We start from the raw sequence: 14,981 nt of genomic DNA on the forward strand, positions 1-14,981 counted from the left end.
GGCATCAATGAAATTTTACTGAGGGTATCTTTAAGTTTTCCCAGTCAGATTTTCTGAAACATATAAATGTAGCCACTTCAGTTCTGGCAGGGGACACAGAAGCTAGCAAAATGTTTGTGGTGCTTCTTGCTATGTACATTGTACACTGAGTTTCACCAGTCAGCCAAAATACAGGCTCCAGATTTCAATTCAACTCCTCTATTCAGTGTGAATTCAGTATGAAGCCTTTATTTGGCTCTTCATGTGATGCGAGTATCCAGACAGCAACAGGGGTATGAAGTGGTGGAGGTGGGGGAAAGTTGTTAGTTAACAATATACTTATTACCGGAAAGAAAGAGTGTAATGAAGATGAAATTCTAAGTCACAAAGGTTGAGGACATCTCTTAAAAGAAAATTTTCTTCCTAGTTCAGAATCACAGAGTAGCTGAAGTTGGAGGGAACCTCTAGAAGACTGTTCCCGTTCCACTACTCAAAGCAGTACATATTATCTAAGTGCTCCAGAACATCTACCTCTTCTCAATCCGCTCTTGGAGTCAATGCAAGGTGCTGTTCTTTCTATCTGTGAAGCCCTCAGTTACACTGGAACAGTCTGTGACCTTGGCTGTCTTAATAGCAGATCATAAAGAGCAAGATTTTAAGGTATTATTTATTATGTCCACTCTTGGTAAACAGACCTAGAAAAAAAAGAGAATTTCAAAGGGAAGTAACATGGTTCTATGAGTGCAGAGTAATAAACCCATGGTAAATATTTCACACTGAGCAGAAGGAGGATTAATGCTCTTTTTGGAAACAAAGACGTATAACAGCACAGTTCACAGGACTTAGCAGAATGGGCCATGGAGAACACTATACATGGTACCAAGAAATGTTAATAAAGCACCGGTGACTCCAGGCAGGTCATCATGGTCATGTCAGTACGGCACGGAGAACACAGTTCAGACATCAACACTTTGACTGTTGCAGTGTACAATCACTGAGGTCTAGACCGACCATTACAGAGATTGCAAAAATGCTCCCGTTATCACAGAATGGTTTTGGTTGGAAAAGACCTTTAAGATCACTATGTCCAACCATTGATCCAGCCCTGCTAAGTCCATCACTAGACCACATCCCCAAGTACAACATCTACTTGTCTTTTAAACACCTCCAGGGATGGTGACTCAACCACCTCCCTGGGCAGCCTGTTCCAATGCTTGACAACCCTTCCAGTAAAGAAATTCCTCCCAATAGCCAACTTAAATCTCCCCTGGTGCATCTTGAGGCCACTTCCCCTTGCACTGTCACTAGTTACCAGGGAGAAGAGACCAACCTCCACCTCACTACATCCTCCTTTTAGGTAGCTGTAGAGAGCAATAAGGTTGCCCCTCAGTCTCCTTTTCTCCAGACTAAACAACCTCAGCACTCTCAGCTGCTCCTCACAAGACTTATGCTCTAAACCCTTCACCAGCTTTGTTGCTCTCCTCTGGACACACTCCAGCATCTCTATGTCCTTCTTGTAGTGAGAGACCCAAAACTGAACACAGTATTTGAGATGCAGCCTCACCAGCGCCAAGTACAGAGGAAGGATCACTTCCCTAGTCCTGATGACCTCATGCAGACCAGGATGCCATCGGCCTTCTTGCCCCCTGGGAACACTGCTGGCTAATATTTAGCTGACTATATATCAACAAGTGCGGGTCCTTCTCCTCCAGGCAGTTCTTCAGCTACTCCTCTCCAAACCTGATGTACAGCATTGGGTTTTTGTGAATTACTCCCTAGACACAGTTTAGGAAGCTTCTCACTTCCTCCAATCTGCAGGTTGCCATTTCCAACTGAGATCTAGTAGTCAACTGTTTCAGCCCTTCAAGTCAAGAGAATGAAGCAGTTTGCTTATTAAAAGCAGTTCCCAAATGTATCAGAGTATGGCCTCCTTCCCTTTTTCTGTAATTGTCTGGACCGTGATGCACCACTCACATAGATATACAGCCACTGCCTGGCCTGGCCCAAATCTCTGCAAACCAGCTGCTGGCCTCCCCTCCAGATGTTGCCATTTACAGTCCTTTCTATCTTGCCTCTCCTGATCTCACATTCAACATGCAAACTGGACAAGTCCCAGCCCAGTCTATTCCTGCCCACCTGCAAAAAAAAACCAAAAACAAAAAAAACCCCACAAAACCAAAACCATTCAAAATCAACAAAAAAAAAAAAACAACTAAAAGAACCCACCTTCCCACACAGATTTTCAGCATGGACCCCCTGTTTTCTTAGCTAGATCCCCTGTAAAGCTGTAACTCCAGACCGGCAGGGCACCCTCCAATCCCTATTATCCCGTGTGCCATCTATGCAGGAGTTTCATAGGGGAACTGCCTCTTTCACCTACAAGTCCTGCAGCTACCTGGCTCATACCAATGACTCACACCTGCCAGGAAGAGGACTTTCAGTCCTGCACACAGCACTTGTGACAAGCACACGCTGTGCTCTGTCCAGGCCACTTCAGCTCAACGCACCATTGCACTGTGAAAAAAAAGAGAAAACCTTCATAACCTGAGTCACTGAGTTGCTTTCACACACACAAGAACCCTTCAGCCTGAGCTTGTTCTCACCCCAAGATGCCAGCTGGTCTACAAGAACGTTATAATTCTCAAGGCAATGAAGAAGAAAGAGGAATGTTTAAAAAAAACCCAAGAGAATCTCCCTGGGGGCTTTCCACACACTGCCAGCATCCATGCTGGATCCCCTTCCCACAATAGCAGGTGGTGCTTCTTATCAGACAGGAAAAGAACTCCTGCAGCCATTCTGCTGTAGAATATCCCAGTCATGCTGTTGTGTTTTGTTTCCAATTTCCTTTCCAACAGAAGAAAAGGAAAAAATTGCCAAATGCACCAGCAGCTACAACAGCCAGTGGTTCATCATTGCCAAACACCTCTTTCTCTGAGGGATCAATTTTTTCTGCCTGTACTGGAAATGCAAAAACCAGCCTCCCCATTTTTCCTGGATGAGGGTAGAGGAACTTTTTGAATCTGCTGAATGGGCAGAAATCAGGTCCCTATACTACCTTAGCTGAAAGGATCCTTGAAAGGATCTACATATTTAGTGATTAGAAACTCAACAGTTTAAATCAGCTTCACCTGTGGCCCTGACTAACCTGCCTGAGCACTGTCCTGATGCACTAGGAGCGCTGACAGGGTTAGCCACAGCTGAGAGGTTTAAGCAGATATTGACTTGTCAGTCACCGCTTCCTCCCTCAGATGGGATGTCTGATTAAGCAGTAGGGCAGGTTAGGAGTGTGTTAGCACGTCAAACGGGGCTGCAAGGTTTTTGTGCTAGCTGGACTACTGTGATTGAGCTTGGGATCAAGAGCTCAATCCTCTATCTGTGTAGCCCGCCCTAAGGCTGCAGTTTCACAAGAAGCTGCCAAAGTTAACAGCTCCCTCATGCCAAAAGGGGATGGCTTGCTCTTTCTCCTCCCCTGCCTTTTCTTATCCTCCCTGATTCTAGCCATATGGTTCTCACCCTTTCTTGATCCAGTTTTTCCACTTGTTTTTTTTTTTTTTTCAAACTCAGTAAATTAAATTTGCTTGCCTAGAGAGGTTGCTCACGTGCTAGAGGGAGGGCGGCATGAGGTAAGGAGTTTGAGCACACCGCCGAAAGTGGGGAAAGAAAGTGGACAAAATAGCAAGCGAGGCTTCCTCTTTTTTTTGTGACAGCTAGCTGTTACACAGGGATACTGCATCTCCTCGAGCTGTAGCTCAACAAGTCTCCCTCTGCAATTAGTGGGATGCTCCCGATATCAGCTGAGTAACTGCTCCTGTGACAAAAGGCATAACCTAGAAGCCAGCCAATTTTCATGTAGCTGCAGACAATAGGTACTCCAGCAGTATTACAGTAGTGGTAAATGAGGCTAAATTAGCATTAAATCCTTTGGGGGTTAAATCTGTCCTATTCACATACTACACCTATGTGAAAGCAGTTCCTTCTCCCTCCCCAGATCCCCGAGTTATACAGCAAATCTCTGTCCGAGCTCTCTGGTTCATATTCACGACAGCTTCAGAGAAGAGTACATTTCTGTAGTTAGTGTTCTTCCAGCAAAGTGACCTGTGCTAGCAAGTTCATACTGACATCAGTGCTTCAACATACTGCCACCTTCTGTGGAAAACTGGAAATTCACTCATATTCTTCTACCCCATGAAGAGTTTTTCCAAGTTTTGGAATTTAATGCTTCATAAGAACGCCTGCTTCTTTACTACTTCCCTGATGTACAACATATTACCATTCCGTGGGAGGATGTCTGAAAATCTAGCTTTACTTGCTTCATGTTCCTAAGAAAGAGGGATGGTAAAACACAGTGTTATACTTACAAAGTTAGCAATAACACGAAGAAATGCTTTTATCATCCTCCAGGAAATTTGCAGACAACCCAGTGATTAAAGTGTCCTTCATCTGGAAAGTACTCTGCAGGTTACTGTTGGAAAGCAGGAGACCACATGTTGCTGTGTGCGTTGTAAAGTCACAGCAGATTATCATGCATTAGAGGAGCTGTTATAGGGAGTTATAAATAACATTTCCTCATATCAGCTTTTTCAAAAGCTGCAGCTGCTGAAAATTTCCATTTGTCTAGGACAAACTGTGCTTCCATTAAGTGTGTGCACAAAGAGGACTTATCAAGGAAGGCAGTTAATAAAGAGACAAAAAAACTCCAAACCCTGTACAGGCAGAACAAGGTATCTTACAGGTAATTTGATCTGTATATAAAAATTTTTACACTATTCAGCAACTACATTGAAATTACCAACAACTAATGCCATAAATGTAATAACTATAGAAATGAATAAAACATTCAAAGATTATGAAAAAGGCTAAAAAAAAGCTTGTTATATTGTAAAAATCAAAATAACCACTTTTTAAATACTTAAAACGTTAATGAAAGAATATTTACGGATCACCTACACTGTGTAACTCCCAAGTACTAAATCACTTGTGCAGTCTCTGTTAGATCAGCAATCTGTAACCAGGAATCTGTACAGGAAATTGGAAATCTCTGGGAGAAACCCTGTCACACACTGCTGTTCCAAACCTTTTCTTCTGACATGTTTCACAGTCATTTATTGGTTGGCTAATACAAAGGTTGATCGTGATGTTCTCCAGCCATTCTGATGCAGTGATGTATACATATCACCATGCAAATTCACAGTCAAATAAACTGAGACTGCATCTGTGTAAGCAAGGAGAACCAATAGAAGTGGATATGCATGGCAAAGCTACTCAATCCTGAGATCTCAACGCACATCCCACATGTGTTTCAGGTAGGATGTACTTCAGGCTAGCCATAGCCTGGTGATATGGATGGGGTGCACTAGGTACGCACAAGGTATCTACATTAGTATTCTAGTTAGAATCAGCAGCACACTTTGGAAGGAAACCTGATTGCTCCCACTTGTCATGCAGGGTCTTAGAGTGTGCACAATGGATTCCTTTTGAAGCAAATCAAACCCACGGGTACATCCCCAGAACACAGCCAACACTTCCCACCTTGGTGGTCAGTGCATCCACGGGACTAGACTAAAGTTGCTGTGGAGTGGCACATCAGCAGTGTGGATGCCAGCTCCTCAGCCCCACTTCTTTCGCTCCAGACTTTTCTTACTTGCCAGCAGACGTAGACTCAGACATGTGAACATCCTGAGGCAATGAAACCATGATGTAAGGTTAAATGAGGTACAAATTCATTAGCCAGTGTAGGAAGGACTGAAATTTCCCAGAAAATGGAAAAAAAAAAAATCACAAATATGTGGTTATGCTGTAGAATGAGTTATGATACACAGTGCAAAACACAACTTTTAAAACAGGCATCTGCAGGGTTACTACTGAATTTGGGAAAATCTCACAGTACTTGAACAGGCGGTTCACGAAGTGAACTCACTGCTCTGGAGAAGCAGACACTGCAGGGAAGCAGGACACATCCAATGAGCCTCTTTAGTGTCTGAGGCACAGACAAGCGTCAATCCTGATGTATCACAGAATCACTAGCTTGGAAAAGAACTCTTAGATCATTGATTCCTGTCTGCCACTAAACGCAAGAACAACACTGCACCTGTGTCAAGGAGCCACCTGGAGCAAAGCCGGTCAGCAGGAAATCCCCAGCCACCCCAACATGGACTTCTGTATCCTTAAAAGAACTATGCAAAGGAGTTGCTAGAGCAGAGATCACACCCAGAACAGCACCATACCTCTCTTTAGAGGGATTTCCAAATGTACATGTTAGAAGCAGCCCATGAACCCTTAGGAAATGCTGCTGCAAGCACATAGAGTTCTAACACAGCCGGCTGAACACGAGCCAGCTTGTGCCCAGGGGACCAAGAAGGCCAGTGGCATCTTGGCTTGTATCAGAAATGGTGTGGCCAGCAGGAGCAGGGAAGTTATCCTTTCACTGTACTCAGTACTGGTGAGGCTGCACCTCAAACAGTTTGGGACCCTCACTCCAAGGACATTAAGGTGCTGGAGCACCAAAGCTGGTGAAGAGACTGGAGAACAAGTCTTATGAGGAGCATAAGAGGAAACTGGGGGTGTTTAGCATGGAGGAGTCTCAGGGGAGACCTTATTGCTCTCTACAACTGCCTGAAAGGAGGTTGTAGGAAGGTGGGTGCTGGCCTTTTCTCCCAAGTGACAGAGGACAGAATGGGAGGGAACAGGCTTAAGCTGCACCAGGGGAGGTTCAGGCTGAACATTAGGAAAAAACTCTTTACTGAAAGGTTTACCAAGCACTGGCACAGCTGTCCAGGGAGGTGGTGGAGTCCCCATCCCTGGAGGTTTAATATACGCATAGATGAGGCGCTCGAGGATACAATTAAGCAGCGGACAGGCACGGATGGCCTCGATGACCTCAAAGCCCTTTCCCAACCTAGCGAGTCTACGACTCCATTCTACGGATACCCTCCAGAGCTTCCCCTCGGCTTTCAGCTCACATCCCCGGCACCGCCCCCGCCAGGGACCGTGACCCCCTCCCCTGGGGCGGGGCCGTGAGGGCGCGCATCCCCCTCCCTCGAGCCGCGCTGCGCATGCGCTGAACGACCCGGCGTGAGTGGTGGGCGGTGCTACCGCGGTGCCCGGATGTGAACGGTGTTTTGTGGCTTCGCTGTGTGAACAGGAAAGGGATGAAGGGGGCGCGAGCGCGCGAACGCGCTGACCTCAGCACCGCCTCCTGCGCACGCCTCCCTCTCTCACGCTCACCCCCCCCCCCCTCCCACCCCCGTCTAATTAATCGCGTCACGCGCGCCCCCCCCCCCCCCCCCCCCAATCTCGTCACGGGCGCCACTCCCCCTTCCCGATCGCGGCGCGCGCGCCTCCCGCCCTCCTCCCTCCCCTTCCTTCCATAGCGTCGCGCGGACACCACTCGCCCTCCCGCTTCCCCTCCCCTCACCCAATCGCGTCGCGCCCGCCTACGCCCCGCCTTCTCTCTCTCTCCACCTCCCGCACCCCCCCAGCGCGCAGCTGGCGAGCCGGGCGAGGAGGGGCGGCTCGCGCTGCCGGCGCTGACACCCGCGCGAGGTAAAGTGCTGGGGGGGGCGGGTAATGAGTAACTGCGCGCGCCCCCCCCCCCCCCCCATCCCCCGCCTTCCCCGGCACCGCGCGAAGCCCTCCCCCCCCGCCCCATATCGCTTCACGGGCCGGGCCGGGCCTGGCCCGCCGCGATCGCGCTCTGAGGAGCTGGGCCCGGGCAGCGACCCCCGGGACAGCCGTGTGTCCGGTCCCGGAGAGCCCGAGGCTCTGCACGGGCGGGTTGTGCAACGCTGCTTCGGGATCCCCCGACATGGAGCTGTTGGAGCGGATCCAGAGGAGGCCACGGGGATGATCCGAGGGCTGGAACACCTCTGCTGGGAGACAGGCTGGAGAGCCGGGGCTGCGCAGCCTGGAGAGGAGAACTTAGAGCAGCCTCCCGGTCCCTGAAGGGGCTGCGGGAAGGCTGGGGAGGAACTGATGACAAGGGCATGGAGTAATGGGGTGAGGGTGAATGGCTTTAAATTGGAAGGGGGAAGATTTAGCCTCATCCCTGGAGGTGTTCAGGTTGGATGGGGCCTTGGGCAGCCTGATCTGGTGGGAGGTGTCCCTGTCCATGGCAGGGAGGTTGAAACTGGATGATCTTTAAGGTCCCTTCCAACCCAAACTATTCTACAATTCTGTGATTTGTGTCAGATATTAGGAAGAAATTCGTCATGCTGAGAGTGGTGAGGCACTGGCACAGGTTGCCCAGGGAAGCTGTAGATGCCCCATCTTTGGAAATGCTCAAGGCCAGGTTGGATGGGGCTCTGAGCAGCCTGATCTAGTAGGAGGTATCCCTGCCCATGGCAGCAGGGTTGGAACTGGAGAATCTTTAAGGTCCTTTCCAACCCTGACCATTCCATGATCCCTGCTCCTGAAGGGCTGTCGCTGTGGGGGCGGGTGACACAGGGAGGCCACGCTTGGAGGCCTGCCCTGTTGTGTTTGAGGTCTGAGGTTGCCGCGAAGGCTGCGAGGTTCTGTCCTGGCAGATAGCAGGGAGGGAGGGAGGCTGCTCTGCGAGAGCCCGGTACCCTGTCAAGCAGCCAGACGCCCGGGCCCCGCCGAGTCCAAGGGCTCCCCCTGCTTTGGGAACTCGAGGGTGTGGGAGTTGCCTGCGTCTGTTTGGGTCAGGAATCAATTTTTTGCTATTGGGAGGCTGCCAAGGAAATATTTCTGTTGCAGAATTATATCATTTTTCAAACCTTAGCTATTCAGTTCTTAAATTTGAGAAGTTTTAAGGTCAAACAGGAACTTTTAAGTTACCAGTTGTGTAACACGGGAGAGTTACTTTCATTTCCTTACAACTACAGTAAGCTTTCCAGTATTGGTAAATGCATGTCTTTCTCTAACAATTTGAAAGATAATTACATTAAGCTCAATTTAATAATTATTCATTATCAGAAGGAAAAAGTAAAGAGCTGGACTTTTTCTTTCAGACTTTAAATTGTCCTTAACCCCAGTTTTATTTATCAATTGTACAAAGACACTTAAAACCATGCCAGACTGATAATGCTCAAATTCCAGACACCAGCGCTGTCTTCTGACTTTCTCTTTTAAGTAAACTGCATGAGTAGCTACTTGTCAGGGAAGAAATTTCTAATAGCACTTTTCATAGTGCCATTTCCGTGTCTCTTCCTAACTCGCCTCCCACCTCTACTTCTTGCACCAAAACCTATGATGGTTTTGTAGTTTGTTCTTGTACTTCTATCTCCACTGCTTTCCATAAACTGGCTTTTACCAGAGAGCAGGACTTCAGGGCAGAAACTGCCAGTTCTGGAACATCTGGAAAAGTCCTTGCTGTGCTGTGCAAAGTACTAGTAGGAAAGAAATTACTATTAAAGAGCTAGTTCTCTTTTTGGGAGGAGAATGTGTTTCTAAGTGTCCTGAGAAGCAATACCGGTGAGGGAAGGATTGTATTTTCTGATTGTACTTGAAAGTCTTTCTTGAGTGTGCCGTGTCATGTGGCTGAGAGTGACAGTGATGTCTGTATGTGGCTGGCAAAACCCCAAGAAGGTCTAGGTGTATACAGTATGTGTCATGGTGTTCTCAAATTCTGAGAGTCTATGGTGCACTCTAAACTAAGAGAATATAAGACTGGAGACTTACTCGACAACTATAAAGGTTTTTTTTCAGCACAGGTGTCTGTACTGCAGCTCTGACTGATAACCTTTGATTGGTGGAAACCTGTAGGCTTGCTAAGTGTCATGGAGCTCATGAACCCCTAGAAGTAAGACATGAGAATTCTGTTACCTGCTCCTTAGGGAGAGACATGGAAATAGCACTACAAAAAGGGCTATTAGAAGTTTCTTCTTTGGGTACGTTTTTAATTCTCTCTCAAATATGAGTCACTGGTCACACAGCTTCTTTAAAAGAGAAAGGCAGAAGACAGCACTGGTGTTTGGAATTTGAGCATTATCAGTTCGGAGTGGTTCAAAGTGTCTTTATAAAAGAATGGATAAATACAGCTGGGGTTAAGGACAATTCTAAATCTGAAAGAAAAGGAAAAGTCCAGCTCTTTACTTTTCCCTCTTCATAATGAATAATTATTAAATTGAGCTTAATGTAATTATCTTTCAAATTGTTAGAGAAAGACATATGTTTGCCAGTACTGGAAGGCTTGTTGTAGTTGTAACGAAATGAAAGTAACCAGTCTGTGTTACACAAGTGGTGACTTAAAGTTCCTGTTTGACCTTAACATCTGTCAGATTTAACATCAGATTAGTTAAAGCTTGAAAAGTAATGTAATTTTGTTACAGAAGTATTTCTTTGTCAGTCTGCAAATGGGAAAAAATTAATTCTTGACCTAAAAAGCTGATACGGAAGTTCTAGACACTGAGTCTTCCAGTAAACTCAATTTTTAAAAGCTATTAGTAAAGTTTTGCTGAACGATTTTTACTTATGCCGTAAAACAAGTACAGATTCTTTGAGTAAAAGAACTTAAAAAAAGCTGCGAATAGATGCGAATGAAAAGTATGATAGAACAGATCTGTGGAGACTGAGGATCTCTGCTAGTTTTCAGACTATCATGCTGATAAACTGCTGCTTAGTTAACATCGGTTGGGTTCTCTTCTTTAACTGTCTAGGACAAATGTCTCAAATGAGGCTGCTTTCTAGCCTTTCTGTTTCTGAATGTAGCTTAAGTCATATTAGAGGGAACAGTTTAACAGGTGATTGCTGATGCCTGTGAAGTTCTGTAGCAGCCACAAAAGAATAGAGTCTGATGGATTTATTCACTGTTGCTGTGGTGCACAGTATTGACTACAGGCTCATTTTTTTGTGGTCTATGAAGGAAAGCAACATGCTCTTTTCTGCAAAAATGTGAAAGAAGGGGAAAATTCCTTTCCAAGGTGCTGTATCTCATACCTGTCAAATGACAGAAGGATAATGCTGAAGACAGCAAAATGCCAAAAATTGTTGAATGTGGAAATAAAATTTGTAGGTGTTTGATTTTTTTTTTTTTTTTTTTGGTGGTAGACTGATTATCAATGCAGCTTTAAAGCTAAGCATTGGTTAAAGGGATAGAAGAGGGTGGGAATGCCAAATTCAGTGTGACGAGGAAGTTAATGTAAGTACTTACCGAATGAACATTGTATATTCTTCACAGGTGGCATGAAACGTCCTGTTCGTAACCATATACATAAGGAATGCCCTTGGAACACCCTGATAAGTTGCTTTGGCCTGAACATCGATTGCTTCTTTTAAAAACCTGTAAGTAAAATAAATGTAATTTGATTTGAGATTGCTTTGATGGTTTGCTTTCTCTTAGCATGATCTGCCTGTAGAACGAAAAGTAAATATCATTTACCTTATTTTGTGAAACAGGCAAATCTTCGGTTACATTAACTGATGTTGTAACAACAGTTGATAAAGACTCTAAAAAGCTGAATCAGTTATTGTGTTTTACAGAAATGGCAGCTCAGAAAAGGAAGTCTGTGTTAGTAGAGCCTTCTGCTAAACGTCCAAAGCTGGACAAGAACAGCAAACTGTCATCGTCAAAGAAGGAAAAAGAGGTGTCAGATGCAAAACATGTCTCAAATAAATCAAAGCCTAATCAGTGTGCAGTGCAAGAAAAAACTGTACTCAAAACCTCTGTCAAATCAAACAGGTCAGTAACAAAAAAACAAGTAATTGTTCTAGGTTATCTTCTTAGACTAAATTAGTGCAGAAACCATCTAAGCAGAATGAATTTGAGTTAAAGATACAGCTGAATAGTTAATAGCACTAGTGGTAAGATCAGCCTTAAATCATTAAGTACAGTATCTGCTACATGATCTTTCTCTGGAACTGTATTACTGTCTTGAAATCCTGAAAGACTTCCTTCAGAAGAGTTTCTGAAGCAAAAATAAATCTAATGCTGTATAAACTAATACTTCATTTGAAATTTAAAACTGCTAGAGATGTTAAAAAGCGTTCATCTGGGGTTCATAGTTCAGTCTTACCATGCATAAAAACCATAAAGTACTGCTCTGAAGAAGTGGAAATGAAGTATTTTTAGAATGATTTGAGAGAAAGTTATTCTAAAAATATTCAGTGTGTAAGAGCTAGTGTTTAAAAAAAAAAAGAAAGAAAAGAAAAGAGGCAGAGGTTAGTAGGAGTGAGAAGTGTCCTATGACAAATTCTGCTTTCTGGGTGCTGAAAAAATAATTATTTGAATCTTTCAGTGACAGCACCAATGAACCTGAACTAGGAACACGCATGACTACAAGATCATCAGCGTTAAACTTGAATAATAAATCCACATCTAACAGAAATGTCCAACAGCAGTCTAAATCTACAAAAAATAAGGAGGTATGCCAGAAAAAATCCGTGCAAGAAATTCCTAAGTCAAAATGCATAGTTGCAGCAAATGAGCCAGCAACTAGGAGATCACAGAGGCTGCAGCAGTTGACACAAGTACCTGTACCAGCAAGATCCCTGCGCAGTAGAGATGTTAAAGAAGAAAAAGCTTTGGAAGTTAAACAAAGCAGCCAGGCAAAAAAGCATGCTCATAGTGTTGCACCAAAAGTAGTTAAATCTACTGGAGAGAAAACTGAACAGAAAACCACAAAAACAAAGCCAAACAGTACAAATAAGGATAAAGAGATACATGTAGAAGTGACCAGCTCTCTGAAAGAGAAAAAAAACCCAACAGACAATAAAAATGGTAATTCCAACAACCTTCAAGGGTCATCATTATGTCCTGGTGAGAATCTTGAGGAAGTTAGGAAAGACCAAACAGGCCCTGAAGCTTCTATTTCTAGCAACACAAAGAAAGTGGAAACAGATTCTCTTAAGCCAAGTTCTAAGACAGTAACTAAGGAAAAGCAACAAGCACATCAGAATGTGAAAAGCAGTAAAAAACCAAAAAAGATTTCACAGCCATCTGTAAGTGAAGGAAATGCAGCTGATCAGCCAGAGAATGATGCGAAATCCAAAAGGGTGAGCATCCTTGAACTTTGTGAAGAAATCGCAGGTGAGATCGAGTCAGATACAGTAGAGGTGAAGAAAGATTCCCCTGTCGCTGAGTGTAGAAAACCAGAAGAAAAGCATGCCGAAACAGAGCTTCAACAAAGTGAAATGCTTACTCAGAAAGAGACTGGTCAAAGTACTCAATGCAAACGTTTTTTCCCTAGCAAAAAAGGAATGCCTGTCAAATGCACTCTGAATGGTAGAAATAACTCCTGTAACAAAAACTCTAAATGGACTAAAATTAAATTACTGAAGGCTAGTAATGTGAAGCAAAGTAACTTAAATTCTGCAAATGCCCCCAAGCTTTCTTTGTTAAAAGATTACCCTGAACTTTCAGAGGCAAGTCAAGGAGCTACAGAGGCAGAGCTTTCAAAGGCACAAGGCAAGCTGCCGCTAACAGGACTCTCTGAGAATGAAAGTGCAAGTTGTGTGCAGGAGAAACCAGATCCTTCATCTGAGAGAGCTGGAGCTAAAGAAGTGACATTAGAAATAAAACAGCCCACAAAGAGAGGTGCAGAAAATGGTTTGTTACGTAATTTGACAAAACATTTATGTGAGCCAAGACCAGATGAGGTAAGCCATTTTAATTATGGTGTATGGTGGGAGGGTGTTCCAAATCTGTTCTGTTTTCTGAGAATGCCACACTCAGAAAGTTTGTTTTAACAATGGATTTATTTTACAGTAGCTTAAAATTTTCACATGCATTAAAGATCCTTTACTGGTGCGTTGCCATAGACAAGATGATAGTAAGGTGGAAAATGAATCTGTTCAACCCTTCTGAGTTCTGTCATTAATTAAACATTGACCAATAAAATTTCCTGCTGGAGCCAGAGGTTGTACAGATTCATATGGATGCTTTTTAATGACTTAAGCTTCCATAGCTGTTCTGGAAAGGTGTATTAAAAGAAAAGAGAGGGGAAAGAAGTGTTCTCTGTCTGAATAAGCTTCCAGTAAAATTTAAGATTTTGAGGACAAAGATGTTCTGTGAGAAGTATTTTACAATCTTATATATAAAATAAAAAGATTTTTTTTCACAAGCTTCAGTGTGGACTGGCTAATCAACTGCATTTTGTTTGCTTAAACCAAGGTAGGAATTGGAAAGCTAGTGTAATATTCAAGATGTTATTACTTAGTTAACTTGATGATTTTGGTAGGTTAGAAGCGTGAAATAGCTCTGGGGTTTTCTTAATGTTTTGTTTTGTTTAGAGCTTTCGATTACAGCTGGAATCAAGTCCAGAAAGTTCTCCAGTAAAGAGTGTTACAGCTCCTAAACCACCAAAACAATTGAAAAAAGAACCAGGAGAAACTGAACCTCAAGGTAACTGTTTACTACTAATTTTTCCACTTCTTCTGACCAGTTATATATGGGAAGCATAAGTCTTCCTTTCTGAGGAGTGTTTGATGGAATAAGGTATGGTTGACACAGAACTAAACTTCTGGGATTGGAACTGTTCACCAGGGTGTTTGTATTTCTTTGTGTGTCATACTGATGGCCATTTTGGTAGCAGTGTATGTATGTCCTTTAATCTCTGGGCTGTGTAGTGGGAGAGAGAGGTGTCTGTATTTCTACACAACTTCGCTTTTAGTTCGCCTTTTTACTTAATGCATGAATATTTTATTGCTTAAATATGTTCCACTTGAGTAGAAGTGAAGTGACAACATTAAAAACAAAAAAAAAACCTCTTGGCTGCATTTCTGTTAAGGATCCTCTGTTGGTTACTACTTCCTTTGAATAAGTATCTGCCTTTCTGTCTCCCAAATTGCTCTACTTGGTCTTGACGAAGTTATTAACTGAGCAATCGCTCTTCTGTTTTTATTACATAGTCTTCGTTTATCAGCCTGTAAATGTAGTTTCTCAGACCTTGGGATGAGTGTGGTGGGAATATTTTGACTTGAGTACATTTGACTAAGAAATATTATTAGTGGGTTACTAACGTATCTTTTCTTTAACTTGCCTCTTATCATTTTATCCTTTTGGGCTTGGGGTTTTGCTTTGTTGGGTTTTGGGTTGGGTTTGACAT

The 14,981-nt window shown here is 43.8% G+C and overlaps 1 protein-coding gene across 2 annotated transcripts in view; it reads left to right on the forward strand.

The window, feature by feature from the left end:
* Nucleotides 1–7,365: 7,365 nt before the first annotated feature.
* Nucleotides 7,366–14,981, forward strand: part of ESCO1 (establishment of sister chromatid cohesion N-acetyltransferase 1) — a 35,289-nt gene continuing 27,673 nt past the window's right edge. For both annotated transcript variants that reach the window (XR_008448651.1, XM_054059317.1), the window contains exons 1-5: nt 7,366–7,521; nt 11,117–11,220; nt 11,419–11,617; nt 12,174–13,533; nt 14,167–14,278. Coding sequence is in view for 1 of the 2 variants with exons in the window: in XM_054059317.1 (XP_053915292.1) it covers nt 11,421–11,617; nt 12,174–13,533; nt 14,167–14,278 (1,669 nt within the window). In the remaining variant the exon portion in view is untranslated. The remainder of the gene's footprint in view (nt 7,522–11,116; nt 11,221–11,418; nt 11,618–12,173; nt 13,534–14,166; nt 14,279–14,981) is intronic.

The sequence above is a fragment of the Cuculus canorus genome, chromosome 2 (genome assembly GCF_017976375.1).
Source record: "Cuculus canorus isolate bCucCan1 chromosome 2, bCucCan1.pri, whole genome shotgun sequence".
NCBI classification, from domain to species: domain Eukaryota; kingdom Metazoa; phylum Chordata; class Aves; order Cuculiformes; family Cuculidae; genus Cuculus; species Cuculus canorus.